At 38.7% G+C, this 21097-nt stretch overlaps 1 protein-coding gene across 2 annotated transcripts in view; it reads right to left on the bottom strand.

The window, feature by feature from the left end:
- The window catches only part of LOC123310584 (cytosolic carboxypeptidase 2-like), a 799664-nt gene that overhangs the window by 619250 nt on the left and 159317 nt on the right, over window positions 1-21097 (bottom strand). Inside the window, exon 3 of one of the 2 annotated variants that reach the window (XM_044894134.1) lies at window positions 11770-11922. The exons of the other annotated variant lie outside the window; for it this stretch is intronic. Within the exon in view, the coding sequence (XP_044750069.1) occupies window positions 11770-11922 (153 nt within the window). The remainder of the gene's footprint in view (window positions 1-11769; window positions 11923-21097) is intronic. 2 annotated transcript variants of the gene reach the window in all.

Genomic DNA, 21097 nt, shown 5'->3' with positions numbered 1-21097 from the left:
GTTGAGACACCGAATATCCACGTTTAAAATTTCCTACTTGACGACAAATTTTTTTGAACGCACGTTCTGTATACGTATACAGCGCTGAGTTGGAGCTCAGGCAACGTCGCGTTCACGAATTATAACGATGTACAACTCGCTTATTGACATCTGACTCAAATAACTATGAAGTACTTTATCATCACCATCTCGAGCATAGAACAGATAAATTCATGTTTTGTGGATAACGACAAATGAAAAATATTTTCAGTTTACTAAGAAAACTAATATTTTGAAAAGCAAAATTTATACTGCCTATCCAAAAAATCTACAGGACCTTGAAATGTCCTTGAAATAAAATATCAAGGTCGGATCTGCATTCACTGTTTCCATTGTTACGTCGCGTCGTCAAGATACTTCTTTTCTGAATAATTTGAGTTGCTAGGGGGTTTTTCTAGGAGAGCGGGCTATGATAGTTTTTTCAGACAGATTGTAAAAATAAAATAAAGAGACATACGTCGATTAGAAATTCAGATTTGTTTCTCGTATTTAACATTGATTCAGATTTGTTTCTTGTATTTAACATTGGTCCTTCGAGCTTTAAGACTAGTCCTATGGAAGACAGTAAACAGGACAAGATTGAGGCGAAACGACGGGAAAACGGCGGCACGCGTTCTCTTGATCCCAATTATGGGTGGCCAACGAGTTTTGGAAGAATGAATGAGCTTGCGAAGGATATTGATGTTAGAGAAACCCAAAGACATCATGACATCCCAGACAGCAAGTTCCGTTCATACAACGAAATCGAAACACTCAAATTCCAGAAGTGATATTTGAAGGAAGAAACTTGCCTTCGAAACGGAAAAACAAAAAATGGAAATAGAAAATGGAATGATAGAAATGGAAATGCAAATGAAGAAAGAAAAAATGAAGTTGAAGTTAATCGAAATGGAGAGTGCAGTGAAAGAAGCTGAAATCATAGAAATGGAAGATGAAGGTTCAGAATTAACTTCAGCAGCGACAAAATCGACGAATCGAGGCAGGTTGAACACAAATTTTTATTCTAAAAATATAATTCGTTCGGTCTGGGTCAATGCTATAAATCCCAGTCAAATTGATGATCACCCGAACCCTGTTATTCAAAATAAGGTTGAATCAGATGTTGATAAACTATGCAAAGCCTTGAGTGAAGTTTTGAGAACAGTCAATCCAGCGCCCACAAAAGTGAAACCTGATGCTTTTTTTGCAAGACAATCTATAGAAAGATGATGTCCAATATTTGATGGAAAATCAGAAGACTGGCCGACATTCATCTCTCATTTCAGGAAGATATCCACAATGTGCGACTATACACAGGAAGAGACGGAAGCGTCAATGATGAAATTACAGAAATGTTTAACGGGAGAAACAAAACAAGCCGTTGCTGGCATGATGATCAGTCCTGAAAACATTGAGCAAGTAATTGAGACTCTTGAAATGAGATTTGATAGACCAGACCAAATTATTGATACAATTCTGGATAAATTGAAAACCTTCTATCCGATTCGCTATAATGATATGGAAAAAATCATTCAATTCGCAAGTTATGTGAACTCATTAGTCAGCACGATAAAATCATTAAATTATGATGCCCATCTGCATAATCCCAGTATTTTAAAAATGATGTTACGGAAATTACCTGATATGTTGAAACTTCGTTGGGGTGAGGAACATTTGAAGAAAAATGGTGACGTTAATCTTGAAGATTTTGCCTTATGGTTAATGCAAATAGTCAATGTCGCATCTTTTGTTACAACGCCCAGAACGTCATATGACTCAAAAAATCGTCGAGAACACAAAATTTTTATAATATGAAGATCGAGAAGACTTTGATGATATCTACATCACGAAACTCAATGAATTGTGGGTACTGCAGCAGTAGTGGACACATAACAAATAAATGTACAAACATTGTAGCTGACGATATTGAAACCAGGTGGAAAACTGTAACGAAGAATAAATTATGCTTTTCCTGTCTAAAAAACAATCATCAGGCAGTAAAATGTCGGCTGAAGAAAGTTTGTGGCGTCAATGGTTGTAAACGTTTCCATCATCAATACTTACATAAAGATGAAACCACTAAGATTCCAAACGAAGAAACTGAAGAAAATACAAGTCCTGTGAACTCTTATGAATCATTCTTTACTACCAGAGATGGTGGGAGTGTTCTGCTAAGAATGATAAATTTCAAAATGTTTGGTAATGACAGAATCATACATATAGTCGCCTTGTGTGATGAAGCATGTTCTGTTAGAATAGACCATTCACTTCTTGAAGATCTCAATATTTATGGGGAAGTCCAACCGTTATGTGTTCAATGGACCAACCAGATGACAGCATGGCACGAAAATTCGATATGTGTTAATTTGAAAATTTTAGGAAACTATGAAGAAACCAAAACATTTACAATGAAAAACGTCCGCTCAGTGGAAAATTTGTCGCTACCAAAACAACATATCTCAGCTTCAGAATGGCAAAAATTGTCATTCTTGACAAATATGGGTAAACAACCAATGATTCTTATAGGGCAGAATAACATAAGACTTACTCTTCCTAGACGGATCATCCAAGGTCCTGAACATCTACCAATAGCAACCAAGACTCACCTCGGCTGGATCTTTCATGGAAATACTTCCGGCAGGACAGAAGAAAAATATATATTTCATATGTGCGACAATAATCTTTCCGACGAAACATTTCATGTATGCGACAATCCTTATTCAGACGAAATGCTGCATAAGTTAGTGAAAGAATCATTCACGTTGGATGCCTTCGGTGTTTCGGCTTCAGATCAAACAAAAAGAGATAAAGAAAATTATAGAGCTGTTGATGCAATGAAACGCACCATAAATCGAATCGGGCAAAGATTCGAAATAGGACTACTTTGGAAAGAAGATGATATGAAATTATAGAAAGTAAATCAGTCGCCTATCGAAGACTACTATGCGTCGAAAAACAGATGCTGAAAGATGATGTCTTCAAAAGAAAATATTGCGATAACATCCAGAAATACATAGATAAAGGATATGCATGCAAACTGACCGGAAAAGAAGCGAAGAAAGAAGGAGCAAGAACTTGGTACCTTCCTTATTTTGGTGTAATCAACCCACATAAACCCCAGACACTCCGACTTGTATCTGACGATGCAGCTAAATCTCATGGAATATCTTTGAACAGTGATCTTCTTGCTGGTCCCGATTACCTTCAATCTCTAGTGGCAGTTTTAATAAGATTCAGGGAAAAAAAGTTGCATTTTCTAGTGACATTCGAAAATTGTTTCATCAAGTCAAAATTACAGAAATAGACCAAGATTCCCAACGGTTTTTGTGGAGAATGCAGGTCATGACATTTGGTGCTACGTGCTCCCCCACTTGTTCCAAATATGTAAAAAATTACAATGCTCGTCAAGTTGGAACATCGGAGAGAGTAATAGAAGCAATAACCGGACGTCATTATGTGGATAATTATTTGTACTGTGTTGATTCTCCTCTAGAAGCATGCAATCTTATAACGAAAGTAGGCAGAACACAATGTGAGACGGGTGTCGAATTGGTGAATTGGACTACCAATTCAAAAGAACTGATGAAAATGATGTCCTTCGATGAAAATCTGAATAAAGATCTGAACCTTGATATGGAAATGTCTCTGCAAAGAGTTCTAGGACTGTCATGGAGCTCAGCTGAAGATAAACTCGTTATCGAGTTGAATTTTCATCCTGAACAGAATCGAAAGAAATCTACGAAACGACATGTGCTGAGAATAATAATGTCTGTTTTTGATCCACTCGGTTTTCTTGTGAACTTCATAATTCGAGGCAGGATTTTGGTCCAAGATATTTGGCGAAGTGGCATTGGATGGGATGACTTCATAGATGATGACATATATAGAACTTGGTTATCATGGCTAGCAGATCTACAAAAAGTGGTCAGTTCAAAAATTCCGCGGTGTTACTTCCTTAAAATTCCTGTAGATGAAAGTATCGAATTGCATGTCTTTTGTGATAGCAGCAAAAAAGCGTTTGCAGCTGTTGCATATTTGCGAATAATACATGACTGCGGCATAGCAATTTCATTTGTATTTGCCAGGGTTTTCTCCAACCAAACACACATCTATTCCTAGACTAGAATGACAAGCAGCAGTGATGGGAACCAGTCGAGAACGAACTTGATGTTAAAATTAATAAAACATATTTTTGGACAGACTCGTCTACAATGCTCTATCGGAATTGTAGCTATGGAAGACATATGGGACAATTTGAATCGCATAGAGTTGGAGAAATTCGGGAATCGTCCGAGACAAAAGAATGAAATTGGATACCAACGAAACTCAATATTGCCGATCTAGCTACATGGACATACAATGAAGATGGTAGTAACTTACGTTCTTACTCCAAAAAGACAAGACGAAATGGCCAACAAAAAATTTTTCTCGGAATTCTTCCAGTGGAAACAAGGAAGAATTTGAAAATTGCGTTTTGACCATCTTTCAAGATCAATCTGCACTACCAGATATGAAAAAATTCTCTAAATGGATCAAATTAATAAGAACAACTGCTAGAGTTATAAAGTTCATCAAAATATTAAGGAACTCAATATCTTTGGAAAGCAGAATGGAAAAGCGCTGAAACTTGATGACATTTAAGAAGCTGAGGTTTTCTGGATTAGACAGTGCCAAAAAAAAAGTTTCTCCGGTGAAATCATGGAAATACAACGAAGACAAAAAATTAAAAGGCAAAGTAGACTTCGCAATCTTCTGCCCATGATCGATAGTAGAGGTATTCTAGTGATTCAGGGAAGAACTAATTTGGCACCTTTCATGAAAGAATCTGCAAAGCATTCAATAATATTACAAAATAAACACCCCTTCACACGTCTCCTGATACAGCATTATCATGAAAAATACGGACACCAAGGAATTGAATTAGTTCTTAATGAATTAAGGCAAAATTACTGGATCATAGACGGTCGCTCAGCTGTTAAATCAGTATTTGCCAGCTGTCAATTTTGTAGAATAAGGAGAGCTAAACCGCAAGTGGGACAGCTGCCAGTAGAAAGATTAACACCCAGAGTGAAACCCTTTACATTCACTGGAATTGACTACTTCGGACCTCTAACTGTAACAGTTGGTAAAAGACACGAAAAGAGATGGGGAGTTTTATTCACTTGTTTGACGATCCGAGCTGTCTATCTCAAAGTAGCCCATTCCCTCTCTACAGACACAACAATCATGGCATTGAGAAGGTTCATAGCACGACGAGGACGACCAGAAACAATTTTGTCGGACAATGGTACATATCTACGTGGAGCTATGGATGAATTAAAGAGAGCGATTAGAAACATTGTCCAAAATAAAGTTGAAAACGATATGGAGCTAAAAGAAATCGAATGGAAGAACATTCCACCTTTAGCTCCTCACATGGGGGGAGTATGGGAAAGTCTTATTCGTTCCGTTAAAAAAACTTTTCATGTCATTCTAGCGACACAAAGAAAAGACGAACTATTGTTGACACTCTTTGCTGAAATTGAGAACATGATTAACACTAGAACAATTACTAAAGTCTTTACTGATCCAGATGACTGGGGAACTTTGACCCCAAATCATTTCCTCCTTGGAACCTCCAATGGCGATTGTTTTGGAAAAATGGGAAATATAGAATTGAAACGAGAATGGAAAGAATGGAAAGTGCAAAGAATTACAAATGAGTACTGGAAAAGATAGATGAAGGAGTACTTACCAAGACTGACCAAGAGAAATGTATGGTGTAATGATAGTAAACCAATCATGAAAGGAGATATTGTTATAATTATTGAAGACAATGTCTTGAGAAACTCTTGGAAATTAGGCAGATTTGAAGAAGTTTTTCCTGCTCCAGACGGTCGAATAAGAGTAGCCAACGTCAAAACCAAAAATGGAATTTTAAAACGACCAGTGACAAAATTAGCGAGAGTGTTAGAACTGACCTAACTACTGAACTGCGAGGGGAAAAATGTTACGTCGCGTCGTCAAGATACTTCTTTTTGAATAATTTGAGTTGCTAGGGGGTTTTTCGAGGAGAGCGCGCTATGATAGTTATTTTAGGCTCGGTTGTTCAATTCTGGTTTAAACCGAGATTAAAGTTAATCCTGGATTAACGTGGCAGATTTGAACAGAAATGTCAAAATTAATCCAGGATTAACTTTAATCACGAATTGAACAACCGGGCCTTAGACAGATTGTAAAAATAAAATGAAGAGACATACGTCGATTAGAAATCCAGATTTGTTTCTTGTATTTAACATTGATTCAGATTTGTTTCTTGTATTTAACACTCATAAAGACTCAGAAACTTTGATTTGAAACATTTTTCTATCCCAGCCAAGGAGTTATTTCAGTGAATCTTGTAAAATGGGTTGTTACGGTCTCTTGGTAGATACCATTATCTTTAGTTCATTTGCCCAGTAAGTATTTCGAAACCATCATTTCAGCGTTACCGATAATGACAACTTGGTTTTTTTTTTTTTTTTTGTGGTGTAGCAGGGGGAAAATCTGCAAGACAGACGAACCACCCTCATCTCCTGAGGGGGAACAGTGTGGGGTTTCTCACTCTCCTGAGCTCGAGACCCACTAAAAACCCTACTGCTTCTTGAATTTTGGTTCCGGGCATTTGCCTATAAACCGTTCATCTCTTGGTCGGTTTTCTTCTCGCACACTATCGTGCTGGGATTTATGTGTTTATCCTCTATTGGATTAACACTTTATTGAAATTTTCAATAAGTTTCTGTTGTTATTTTAATCTCTTTTTAATTGATCTCTTGGTCTCCTTCGGTAAATTCGCATTCTCCTTTTGTCTTCCTCTGGGTCGTAGTCCACTAGTCTCCTGAGTTCTTGATTCGGATGGTTTTTCGCTGTTTCGAATAATTTCTCTGCTTTTCTGTTCATGAATTCCGTTATGGTTTCCCATTTCAGGTCCTTATAAATCTGTCTATTCCTGACAAACCAAGGTGCATCTATTGCACATCGTAGCAGCTTGTTTTCAGTGGCCTGAATTCTTTTGATATGGCTCTTTGCCGCGAAATCCCAGGCAACTGATCCATAAGTCAGTTGAGGCCTAGCAACGGCTTTGATTATCTTCAATTTTGTCTCTTTCGACATGTGGCTTCTTCTTCCTATCAGGGGATAGAGTCTATTCATCGCTGCTTTCGTTTTGTCGATTGCTTGTTTGATATGATTTTTCCAGGTGAGTCCTTTGTCAAGCGTTATTCCTAAATATTTGGCTTCATTTTTCCAGTCGATTTCTTCGCCGTCAACATCCAGTTTTGTTGTGGGTCGCAGTCTTCTCTTCTGTAGTAATATTGCTTGGCTCTTTTGTCCATTGAGCTTGATTTTCCACTTTATGCACCAGTCATTTGTTTCGTCAATCGACTCTTGTAGAATTCGTTCTATTACTTCAGGGTTTCTGTGTCGAGTTGCTATGCCTGTGTCGTCAGCATATAACGTTAGTATGGTTCTTGGATTTTTCGGAATATCGTGGATGTATATGTTGTACAGAAGTGGCCCAAGTACTGATCCTTGGGGTACTCCAGCCTCTATATCTCTTGTTGAGGAGCATTCTCCTCCCACTTTTACGTAAAATCTCCTATTTTTGAGATAATTCCTGATCAACTTGCATATTTTGATCGAATATCCAGCACATCTCATCTTATATATTAATCCTTCATGCCATACTCTGTCAAATGCTCTGGCGACGTCTAGTAAAATAAGACCTGTAGCTTGTTTATTTTGGAATCCCTCTGTTATGTACTCTGTGAGCCTTAATAATTGTTGTTCTGTTGAATGCTCTCTTCTGAATCCGAACTGTTCTGGTGGTATTAGTTCCAGCTTTTCGGTTTCCTCATTTAGCCTCGTGGCGATAATTCTTTCTACTACTTTTCCTAACGCCGACAGTAGACTTATCGGTCTGTAGTTTTGTGGAAACTTCTTCTCTTTGAATGGTTTATTGAATACTATGACTTCTTCTGTTTTCCATTTTTCTGGGTAGTGTTCTGTCCTCATGATTCCATTCGCGATATTTGTTAGAGCGGCTATACCTTTTCTAGGTAATTTCTTTAACATAACATTCGTTATTTTATCGTTTCCGGGAGCTTTCCTCTTCTTCAAACTTCTAATTATTTCCCTGATTTCATTTGGCGATGTTGGCTTGTCTATTTCAGCAGTCGCTGGTAATTCATCCATTTCTTCATCATTTTCTTCAACCAGTTCTTCCAAATCTTCATTATCGTCGTCTATCCTGTAATTTATTCTCGATTCTCGTTCGATCGAGTCCGCCAATGCATCTGCCTTATCAGTATTGGTATAAGCCATTCCCCTTTCTCCGTGTAGGGGTGGAATTTTAGTCTTTTCTCCTCGTAGGCTTTTTTGCATTCTCCATGCAGAATGATCGATTGTATTCAGTTCTTGAACACTTTTGTTCCATCTACTTGTTCTTACATCTTTCAGGGCATTTTTCACAACTTGGCTATGTCGGTTGAGGTTCCTTCTATTTAGATCATTTTTGTTCATCCTATATATTCTTCTAAGTCTTCGATTTTCTTGTATAAGATCTTTTACTTCTTTAGGCGTATCGCCATGCGGATGACTTGGTGCTGGTCTCTTCACTCTTCTCGTGCTTTTTCCGTAAGCTTTCAATATAATCTCTTCCAGTTTATCAACCGCACATTCCAGATCGTCTGGAGTGCTTATTGTTGGAATTTCTGTTATTTCCGATTGTATTAAATGGCTGTATTCATTTCAATTGGTATAGTCTCTTATTTCCAGCAGTTTTTCTCTTGGTTTTTCTCCAATTGTCAATTCCACGGGATTGTGGTTTGAGGTTCCATCTTCCAAAGTTTCAATCGAGAATTCTTGAGTTATATTTTTCAATATCGCGATATCTATTACATCTGGTATTCCTCTTCCAAAAGCAAGATATGTCGGTAGCTCTGGTCCAATAACTATGGCATTTTGTTTTTCGGCGAAATCCTTGAGTTTTTTGCCATTTCTATTCTCTGTTATGCTATTCCATAATGGGGATTTACAGTTGAAATCTCCGATGGAAATTTTCGGGTTTGATCCTTCCAACATGTTGTTTATCTCTTCTTCCAATAGATTGTTTTGTGGTGGCTTATACGCCGAGGTTATTTCGACTCTTTGCCGATTTAATTCGGCAACAATCGTCACTTTTTCTGTTTTTCTTTGTGTTTCGTCGGATCTACTTTTAAAGTAGTGTTTCAGATCTGTTCTCACCAATATTGCTACTCATCCTTCGGTGTTTGTAATTCTGTCACATCTATATGTTTCATAGTCATGAAATTCAGTCTTCTGTTCCGGTTTATTATTGTTTCCTGTAGGGCTATAATATCAGGTTGTCTTTCTGATATTATTTGTTCTATCTCGGCTTTCCGAGTGTTGATCCCGTTTATGTTCCACGAGATTATCTTGAGGGATTTCTTCCTAATATCCGTAATTTCCATTAATTCAGTTTACTGAATAATGCTTGGAGTTTTTTCTCCATTTCCCTCTCAATTTTCAACATTATCTTGTTGAAAATTTTTTCCGTGAAGATATCTAAATCATCGGCTGATTCAGATATCTTTTTCTTCTCCTGTTGACTGTTCACAGCCTGTTTCATTGTAAGTTTTTTCTGTCCTTCTTTTTTCTGGACGGGTTTTGGAGTTTCCCTCTTCTTTTCCTGCTCTGTAGGTTGGGTCTTCGCTACTTCCTGAATTTTTTGTTCAGAAGTTGTTGTTTTTGTTACCTTCTTTTTCTGTTCAACTGATTTTCGGGAATTTTTCTTTCTGGTCACCAACTTGAACTCGCTACATCCTTTGTAGCTAGCTGGATGGCCCTCTTCTCCACATAAGACGCATGTGGCATTTCTCTCTTCACCTTTTCTGGTGAGTGTGCAGTCATTGCTGCTATGACTTCCTGAGCACTTCACGCATCTCCACGGGAAGGAGCATTTGTTTTGTGCATGTCCGTACCTTTGGCACCTAAAGCACTGGCTTGGACTTTCAGGCCCCTTTTTAAGTTCAACCACAATACAGAGGTTGCAGAGTCGCTTCACTTCGAAGATTTCCTTTTTCTGGGTTTTAACCAGGTAGAGAGGTATTGGCTTCTTTGTCTTGTTCGATGTCATTCTGGACACCTCAGCGTCTGATATTCCCTGGAATATCAGGTCGTCCTTAATCAACGCAATATCAGCGTCGATTGGTAAATGCCTAATAACGGCATATATCTTCTTCTCCTCCTCCATTTGGTAGGTAAAAAATTCTTTACCATGCTGCTCGAAGAATGTAGTGATTTTTCTAAAATCATCTACGGTTGACGCGATGATTTTTATACCGTCTTTAACTGTAGTTGCACGGTTGTAATTTATCCTTTTTGTGTAGAGAGCTTTAGATATCTCTACCCAATCTGAGGTGCCCATCATCGTGATGGGTGGAATTTTATCTCTTTTAGGCACTTCCGTTGCCTTCTTGACAGTCTCCTCATCAGAAGAGAAGCTTTCTTTTCGCGCGCGTTTAGTTGGGGGCGCGTTCTGGGTTTTAGCAGCCGTAATCTGCCGTAATCTGTTTTGCAATTTCAGCAAAACTAGGGGATTGAGGCGCTTTATTCTTGTTAACTTCCTCTCTCAAGAGGCGTATCTCCCCGACCAACTGAGACACGGTTTCAGTCAGTTTATTTATTTGAGCCTTCAACTGCCCATTCTCTTCTTTGAGCCTTACAAGCTCCTCGTGTTCGCCTTCGCTGAATTCTCCAGCATCGGTCGCTTCCATGTAGGAACCCTCATTATCTGAGGTTTCCGACATGGTTTTATACTCAAAAATCTCAAAATATCAAACAATTTGAAAATAATAAAATATTCAGAAATCTTCACTGGAATAGTCTAATATAAAACTATGGTATAAAGCCGAATGTTTTATACGCTATGAGAAAAATCAGAAAAGAGATACGAAAAATAAGCTCACCTGATGTTTTCTGCAGTACCAACGAGAAAAAAAAATGAAACTGCTGAGTGATGTTCTCTTTGCTGTTTTCACTAATGCTCCATTTTTTTCAGCCTAACTTTGTTAAGTTCTCTGATTTAACTAGTCGACTTTCCCAAGCATGTCCGATAACCTCAAATTTATTTTCATTTTGTAGCGATTAAATCATTAATTTAAAGCCATCTTTGCACCTATAATTTGCACCTTTCATATGCACCTCGGTGGAGAGAATACCTTGGGAAACCGTAGAATAGTTGGCTGTTGAACTAACCGTTTCATCTCATCATCACACCTGCCTCACTAACCGATGCAGAGCCCTCCGATTAATTGTTTGTTGAAGATTCCGACCTCACGAGACCAAAAATTTGATCGACAAACACCTAGAAGCCATTAAAAGGACCGAAGAGACCGAACCATTGGTAAGATAAGTTTTGTATGCCTTTGAAATTCCATTCTTGTCAGTCATCTCTTGGTCGAAGTAGTTCAGACTTATTGCTTGAATTAATTTTCAGTGAGCCTTTATTTTAACTTGGACAAGTATATACGAATGTGAGTTCTGAATGAACAAATGTGAGGAAATGTTGTTTCACTAGTATAAGTCCCCTACAATAATAGTAAAAGAAATACAAAAAATTGTTACGAGGCCCTAAACAAAAGAGGCTTGAAGCAACCAAATTGAAAAATCTGTTATGTAATGACTTCTATTCGTTCAATGTTCAATTGTTTCTTCCAGAATAAATGTACATACATAGTTTACCGCACTTATTGCGGAATATTGGTAGACTATCATTCCATAGTCTTCACCGGACGGCTTTGGTCGCATTTCTAATCCTGTTTGTGAGTAGAATGGCTCGGGATGTATAGGACTGCTTGTAATGTGATCCACGGTTTCAGAGAGTACCTAAAACATGAAAACATAATATAAGACATAATTGAAACCCTATCGGGTAAGTGGGCAATTTTTATTTCTCTGAATCTTCACATACAAATATTCACCCATGTTTCGGCACTGTTCGTGTTGAAAATATGTTGTCCGACGAAGATGCATTTTTTTAATGAAAAATGCACACCCGTCTTAGAGGAATTCTTTTGTTTTGAATAATTTTTATTTCGATTTTAATTCTTGAGAAGAAATTCGGTTCTCAATTCAGGATTCCGACATCGTTCGGAACTGTTAAACAGTCCGCACCGTTTTTATTCCGTTTTTTTTTCTAAACGATGTCGGACCGTGAAAAACCTTGTGAATTGAGAGACTACCGAGTTTTTTCTGCCGGCACCGATAAACAGATCTCCATCGACGCGAATATTACCGATTTTTGACATCTGAGGCACATCCCGTTACCGCTTTCCCCCGGCCGATATAAAATCAGATGTGCCCCCGCTGGTCAATTAATTCGTATGATTCGCCGCCTTGTAAAATTGGTATAATTCGTTGAATGAAATAAGTTCGTAATTAATTTCGCATTGTCCGCCGCTTGAATTAAATTGATATAGTTCGCCGCCTGAATAAGAATTGGTACGATTCGCAGCGAGTTGAATGCGAGTGCAGTTTTTCTTCGCCGCCGAATAGTAATATCCGCCGTACAGTTTTTAGTGTCGACGGGCCGTCAGGAACCAGACAGACCATAAAAAACCATCATCCGTTACCGAGTTCAGAGGTAAGATAGCCTTCTGTATTTTATTTGGGAACCTCAGTTTCAACCCGTTGTCTAACTTTGCCCTTTTCCCCTTCACTGCGTTGGGGGAAGTTTCTGGCCGGCGTGCAAACAGGTCAGAAGCGGAAACCAACGTGGTAACCAGTTTGTGCACCCCTTTAACCTACCTCTGCGTTGGGGGAAGTTTCTGGCCAGAGTCTTACTCCGTCAGAGGCGGAAACTAACGTGGTCACCCTGTGTACACCCTTTATCCGGTTTCCTTTCTCCGCGTTGGGAGATATCTCTGGATTAAACCCGCGTGGTCACCCAGCTTGCACCCTTTCTCTTTATCGGTGCTGTAAGTTTCTTACAGTCCCGTAGTTTGGAACTAAGCCCCCAATTACCTTGCCCGCTCAGGGTTCTTTGGTTCTGGCTGGCGACCGAGTCTATAACATCCGCGATACGTTTGAGATCGGATCCCCCTTTTTCTCTCTTTCCGTCCGTTTCATTCCGCGAATCCACCATTTTGTGTAATTGTATATAATTCCGAGGGAAACCTCCTTAGTGTTGTAAAGTAGACTCTTATTCTATTGTATTACGATTTTCACTCGACCGAAACTATAATAATTGTGCCGATTGTATTTCTTACCACGAGACAACGAATAAAATTGTGAAATCCGATTCTGATTTTCACTGGTTATCGCTAACACCCCAGATAACACCGAACCTTGTCTTCGGCTTGGAGCTACCAGGGTAGGTTTGCTATTTTCCCCTGAAGAATAGCTGGCGCTCGAGACACCAGAGAAAAAGGCGTTACAGTTGACCTGAACATGACAAAGTTATTGATATACAACAAACACACAAAAGCACAACATTTCAATCATATAAGTATAAATGTAAATGACAAGTGCAACATTGAAAACTAAAAGTTCTTAATCAACTTGTTCCAATTTTGAGATATAGAGTAAAAATCCTTGAAAATCATTGACGTTTTGAAACGTTTTACTTTTCGCAACTAGTTACGCAAAGTAAAATATTTCGCCACTGATGATACGATACGATACCTACTTGCTTTCATAGTAACGCAGTGAAAAATTGAATAATTTCCGTCACTACACGATTTCGAAGGAATCTGCGAGAGAAGTTTTCAAAGACGTTTTTGGTACTTTGAATTTAAATTCGAAGCAGCATCCTATTTCAAATTAGAAAAAATATTGTGTGAAACACGTTGGGAAACACTATTTTTCGTATTTCGCGTATTACGCTCATGTTCTCTTCGAAAAACATTGAATATTAAATAAAGAATGAATCCACCTCATTTGTTTTTCAAGAAGACGAGGATTGAATCATAAGTATTCTTAGATTTCTTGGATGTGACTTGAATTGCTCTTGTGCGACTTGCAGCGGGTTTCACAAAACCTTGATTGGTCGATCAAAGATATGACAGTCACTCGATTTCCACAACAAATTCAACTAAAAAACTGGCGAGAAAACTTACGAACCCAAGTGATAAAGTGAACAGAAAAATATGTTTATTCAACAAAGTGCCAAACACAATGGATCAAGAATATAAGTTCAAAAATGGGAACAAACAAATTTAGCATCAGAAAAATGGATTCACATTAGAAATAAAGATTAGCAATCGACCTTAGCTCTTTCTTAAATATTTTCAAATTATTATCAGTATATAGACATCTGTGGGCACAACAATTTTGTTCCACTTTCTCCTTAACCTAAAAATGATTGAGCCATAATTATAATTTCTATGGGTTCCACGTTCAAGTTGTTTTGCACATCTAAGCTCATAAATTTCTTTTTTAGCCAAAAGCTCGAGAACACCTTCACAATTTACAAGACCCATTAGTGCATTTTTAATAAAATAAACATCATGATATATATGAGGGGATTTGATAGACTTTAAGTTTACAGATAAAGCAGACTGAGAGTAGTCATGTTAAGAAAATCTATTGTCCATCTTAGACGCAAGGAATCTGAAGAATTCATGCTGAATTGACTCTAAAATCGGAATGCGAATTAGTTTAGATGGAGACCATATAATTGAGCCATAAAACCTAATGGGTCTGACCACCGTTTTATACAAATATATAATGGATTCATGAAATTTAAACTCCTTCGTAGACCTAATAATAAAACCCAGTGACCCATAAGACTTAGAAACAGTGGCATTAAGGAGCAAGCCAAATTCGCATTAACTTTGGTGAATTACACCTAGATCCTGGATATTACAAACATTTTCAAGAATTGGACCATTAACAGAATAATTAAATAGTTATTTTTGTATCTAGTGCGCGAAATGCTACTTTGGTGATCGAGAACTGATTTTTTTTAACGAGGCGCAGCCGAGTTAAAAAAATAGTCGAGATCACCAAAGTATTTCGCGCATGAGATGCAAACAAAATTTTTTCTACAAACGTCAAAAATATTATTATAAAATAAGTAACATGTTTAGCTCAATATGAAGAAGAGTATTGAAATTTCAGGATCAAGTGCTGTCACATCTACGGCAGTTGCTTGCATATCAAAAATGGATAGTCTTATCCAACTACCAAATCTACTATATCACGAGCTGAATCTGAGTTATCTGGTTTAGGAATACCTAATTATTGGTTCGTGCACTGGCTGCACCATTAATGTTAACATTGTGAATAATAAATAAAATTAGGTAGTGTTAAATTTTCTCACGATTTGAAAGCCTTAATTATTGTTATACATTAATAAATGAATGATTTCTTGGATTTTTGCTTGATTGAGGAACATAAAGGTTATGATATAAAAATCCCATATAGTTTACATGTAGTGTGCGAAGTTAGTATTTCGCACACTACTTCGCGCACGGTGTCATGGTTACGAAGGAGAATGAAAAAAAGGGTCACTTCGCATATTGTTGTCAATGCGCGAATCTTGTCATTTTTTGACGTTTGTAGGAAAAATAAGTTTCTTATTTTGACAATCGGTAAAACTTCACATTTTGCACAATTTAGTTTTATTGGGTAAATACAAGACCAATTGTAGGTCAGGTCCAAATATTTCTGCAACCTAATCTGGTCGTAGAAACACCTAACTCTGCAGAACACACTCTAAAGGTAAGCGTCCACAGTGCCGGATCGTACGTAACGCACGGATCGCATTAAAACGATCAAGCGATGAATCCGAGCAGTACGATACGTATCAGTAGAAGCACCTACATAAGTCTTTATACAAAACATTCTAAAATACTTTCGATGCGATTCGTGCGTTGCGTACGATGCGGAACTGTGGACGCTTACCTTAATGCGCACCCGAAGTTCACGACTAGCAAGATAGGATAACAACCACTTTAAAGTGCCACCGCTCAGTCCAAACTTAGATAATTTATATATAAGAAGATTGACTGAATCAAAAGCCTTTGCGAAATCCAAATAAATAGAATCCACCTGTTCAACCTCGTCAAAGCAAGATTGAGGGTATGAGCAATAAAATTATTATAAAATCTAAGGTTGCTAATAGTAGACCTCCCTTTGACAAATCCATGCTGATTTCGAATTAAAAACCGAAGACACACTTCAGAGAGATTCACAGCAATAATGTAATAAAAAATTCTAGAAATAGTACCAATAATGGCAATAGGCCGATAGTTTATGGGATCTCATTTGTAGCCAGCTTTAAATATTGGGGTTATAAAAGTTTTTTTCCACAAAGTTTGCATACACTCAATTATCAGGGATTGCTGATATAAATAGTAAAGCAGTTGAATTATTGCACTAGAACAATTTTTAACAAATAAAGCATACAAACCATCTAGCCCAACAGAGTCAAATTCTTTCAGATTTTTAATAGTTGAAGCAATCTCCTCCTGACTAATAGTGAAATCAATTTCCCCATTCAAATATAATTGATGCTGAAAAGAGATGTTTGATTATTGTTCGGGGTTTGTCGATGTTATTCTTGTGTGCGGTGACCTGAACGTTGATAACTTGAAAACTGAGTGTAATGACCGAAAGTTATTTACAGATTTAATCGAATGTTTCCAATTAAGAATTTCCTCACTAGAACCTACTCGAATGTTCACTGACAGTACTGGACGTACATCCATTTCCAAATTGGATTACATCCTAACTAACACTGATTCATCTAATTTCACTGTACAAAATTTTGAACCATACATAAGTGACCACCGAGCTATTTTATTAACTCAACATAGAATTTGATGCCAATTTCCACTGCCCATTAAAGTCTTTTAGAAATTTGAGCCAACAAAGTCTGAACAATTTTGTCTTTCATTTGTCAAATTATGATTTTCACGATGTATATGAAAATGTAGAAATCGATAGGTGTTTTGAAGCATTTATTTCCGCAATACAGAACATCTTTGAATCATGCTGTCCCGTGATGACTCCGGTTACCAACTGTTATAGTCGAGATGGAAGCAAGGGTTGGCTCACAAAGAAAATTGTACTTGCTAAACAACAACTATTGCATCTTCATTGGTTGCACTCACATTTCAAAAGCGTTGATACTTTCAACATGTACAAACAAGCCAAGTCATCTTATATTTTGATGTTGATGGATTCGAAGCGAAAATTTTAGTCAGCTGATCAGTACATCTGATAATAAGAATAGAACAGTTTGGTCTTTGGTGAACACTTCAACTGGCAGAGTCTCTAAACACAATTCCATTGAGCTGGATGTGGACGGTGTCCTGCACGTTGATAATAACGAGTTGGTGGAGATTTTTGCTGAATATTTCTCAACTACAACTGCTTCTTCACTCGAAAAATATTATGGTGACTCTCTCTCTACTTCATGCACTACCTCGAGTTTGCACAACCACACTTTCTTTTTTCATCCTGTTTTGGACTTTGAAATTGCTGATATAATTAAGTCTTTGAAGAACAAAAAAAGCACCGGGTTAGATTTGATCTCTGCTTGGGTTTTGAAATTGATCAGCTCTATAGTTTGTCCCCACTTCGCTTATTGCATTAATGCATCCGTCAGTGCTGGATTGTTTCCAGCTATCCTCAAAAAGTCTATTGTCATTCCAATTCCCAAAAACAAGGACACATCCAATACAGACCGATTTCCATTTTGAGTACGTTTTCTAAAGTTTTTGGAAGAGTTGTTTTAGATCGAATGATCAAATACCTGGATAGGTTCAATTTGCTCGCCTCAGCTCAACATGGATTTCGACCTGGTCATTCGACACAGTCTGCATCCGTCCATTTCGTCAATTACGTATATGATTGTCTTGATAGTGGTTTTCATGTAGCAGGACTTTTCTTCGACCTTTCAAGGGCTTTCGATAGTCTATCATTCCAATTTATTCTGGACAAATGCTACACCTTAGGTTTTCGAGGTGTGTTTTTGAAATGGCTTGGCAGCTACCTTGAGGGTAGATGCATGCGTGTGAAGGTTGGAAATTCGTTCTCTTCACATCATGGGGTTAACTTGGGTGTGCCACAGAATTCTATCCTTGGGTCTATCTTGTTTCCCCTCTTCATTAATGACCTTCCCGAAAATCTTCAAAGAATGTTCATCAGATCGTTGGACCTCCAGGGAATTTCTCTTATCAAGAGTGTACGCTGTCACGAGCTGACGTAGTTTCTTTGTGCTCTCTTTTATACCTCCTAAATTGTGTGTTATATCGCCCACAAACAAATCTTACAACGTTCAGACTGTAAGTTAATTAAGATACTTTTCATAGTGATTGATTTTTCTGGATTTTGGAAAGATATTTTTCTCATCCACTTTTATGAATATTTAATAATAAATATAAATAAGTAAACAATCCGGTGACCTTGCCCGCCCCACGTAAAGCCGGTCCCCACCACCAAACCAGTGGTCAGTTCTGCCGTCGCGCACTGCTCCTCCCCAGCTGGTACTCACTTCCCAGTAGAGGTGGGAGTTCTAGTTCACTCAGAGGATATAGTTCACTAGTTCTCGTTCACGATGGTGAATAGTTCACATGAATCGTTCACTAGTTCACAATCGTTCACTTCCATTATGAATCATGGAACGATTGACGGTTATTGGTATGCTATGAATTAGTGATATGCAGTCGTTCTTTCATGTCTGGAACTGGACTAACGTTGAATTGAAACTGAACTCTGATACGGGTTAACGGGTTCCACGAGAAAACAAGTGGAAGTGTACATTATTTCAAGCCTTATGCTTTTTGCTGGGTTCTGGGATTTGTTTCGAGAATAAAAGAAAAAAGATCAATAAAACGAAATATATTGAGGTCAATAGTTATAAAATAAAAAATACAGTGAGATTCGATGAACTTTTTAGGGTGAGGGAGATACGAAAACGTTGCGAACTCATCGATCGTTTCTGTCATTCAGGGAACGAGTGAACTATACTTCGAACTATTCGTGAACTAGTTCCTTTCGTTCCTTACACGGAATAGTTCAATTGAACTAGTTCGTTCACGAACTACACACCTCTACTTCCCAGTGTCCGCTCGACGGAGGTCGAGTTCACGCTGTTGAATACTCCGAGGTTGGGCCTGCTTTCACTTTCACGCATCGGGTCCCCATCTGCGTGTCCACATAGGAGGCTTGTTGATTGCCATTGAACGTTATTCGCCTTCCTATATCCTCATCTGGTTTCCCTGTCCGTGGCCTACCCCGTCTGTCTAAGCCTTTCCTACGGCCCGGGGAAGTGAAGAGTTGTGTTTGTTTTTCCCATCCTCCACCTGCTCGTTCCTTCTTCACGATGCCTCGCAATTGTGCTAATTGTAGCAAGTCTATTCCGGACTCTGCTTCGCATGTTTCTTGCGGGAAGTGCAAAAGGTACTTCCACCCTGAATGTGTCAATCTCACTAATAAGGAATCAGAGTTCCTCAGGGAATGCAAGGAGAAGTGGTGCTGCGCGGCATGCACCTCGGGCGAACGTCTCTTGCGTAGCAATTCGAGTGGTTCCCGCGCCGTGTCCCCGTCTCAAATTCCTATTTCACCCTCTGTGCCTGATTCTTCCGCCACTGCTCTTACTGTGGAGCACTTTAACCTCATGATGGAGCAAGTGCGAAATATAACCTCGACTCTCGAGCGCGTTGAAAAAAGACAGGATGACATACTGACTCGACTCGATAGTTGCATTGCCACCATTAAAAGTCATTCTGATACTCTTGAACTTCATCAAACTCGAATTGTTTCTTGCGAATCCGAATTAGCATCATTGAAGGATTCGCAGTCTGAACTTTCGCAGAGTATTTCGACTCTCAGTGAACAGATAACAAATCTCGAACCTCGACAGTCTTCCTCTAATAACTGCTCTGAAGCCATCGTTCCTGAAATTCTTGATAGGATTAAGCGTTCCCACAACCTGGTCGTATCTAATCTTTGTAGGACTGATCCATCTTTTTGTAGGAGCTGCGTTAGAAGGTGTTCAAAAGCTGCACTGGTAACGCTGTCAGTGCAACTTTGGTTGCGGCTACGACTAGATTATCTTGTGGCACAGGTAACCTGAGACGACAAGGTCTGAGACGTAACTTGAGCAACGCAGAGAGCCATTTCCTGCTCAAGCCAATGTTTAGGCTACGTAATTGTGGAAAACAGAGTTATACCGCTCATGTTCGGTCGCCAGAGCCTCGTTCGTAAGAACAGGGTGCACCGCGAGTAGGTGAGGTTGGAATTTGAGAGGAGAGGCTATAAAACGCATCCTTCCCCCTAATGTTCCTGTGTCCGACGGACCCTCAGACTAGCGACGGTTTCTGCCATTGTTGATCACATAAAACCCTCCTCCAGTCAACATATCTCAAAAGTTACTAGAATGCCAGCCAAGGACTCTAGCCGCCCTCCTTGGGTAAAGGTTACATTTTCCAACCCCGAAATTGTACAGAGCATCCTCAGAAACAAAGTTGCATTGGTCGGCAACCCTCGTTTCCGAGCTATACGGATCCAGGACGACAAAACCAAAGACCAGATATCATGTCTCAACAAGCTGAGAGTCGAACTGAGGAGAAGGCAGGATGCTGGTGAAAGGAATCTAACGATTAAATACATCAAGAACGTCCCAACTATCGTCACCAATTCACCGACTTCGACCAATCAACCTTCAAAAAACTGATCGAATTTCATTCCTGGCCTATCGTCCTCACGAATATTTTATCCTTGCGGTCCAAATTCATCGAACTCACATCCTTCGTACAGCTTCACAAACCCTCTATAATTTTCATCTGCGAATCTTGGCTTTTCTCTCGAATCCCGAACTCGGTGGTTCACATTCCTGATTACACAATTTATAGAGAGGACAGCCGAGAAGCTCCTGGATGTCGAGGTGTGTGCATATATTTACATAAGCACATTACAGATTCATACAAGATCAAGTCCACGCACCATGATTGGGTTGGCATCGATAACATCTTTCTTGAAATTTCCAGCCACCAATTCTCGCTTCTGACTGGATGCATATATCGACCTTATCCATGCGAGGCTGACCTAT

This window comes from Coccinella septempunctata, chromosome 3, assembly GCF_907165205.1.
Source record: "Coccinella septempunctata chromosome 3, icCocSept1.1, whole genome shotgun sequence".
NCBI classification, from domain to species: Eukaryota; Metazoa; Arthropoda; class Insecta; order Coleoptera; family Coccinellidae; genus Coccinella; species Coccinella septempunctata.
Note: the sequence above shows the minus strand (reverse complement) of the source record. Positions and strands in the feature narration are given on the sequence as shown.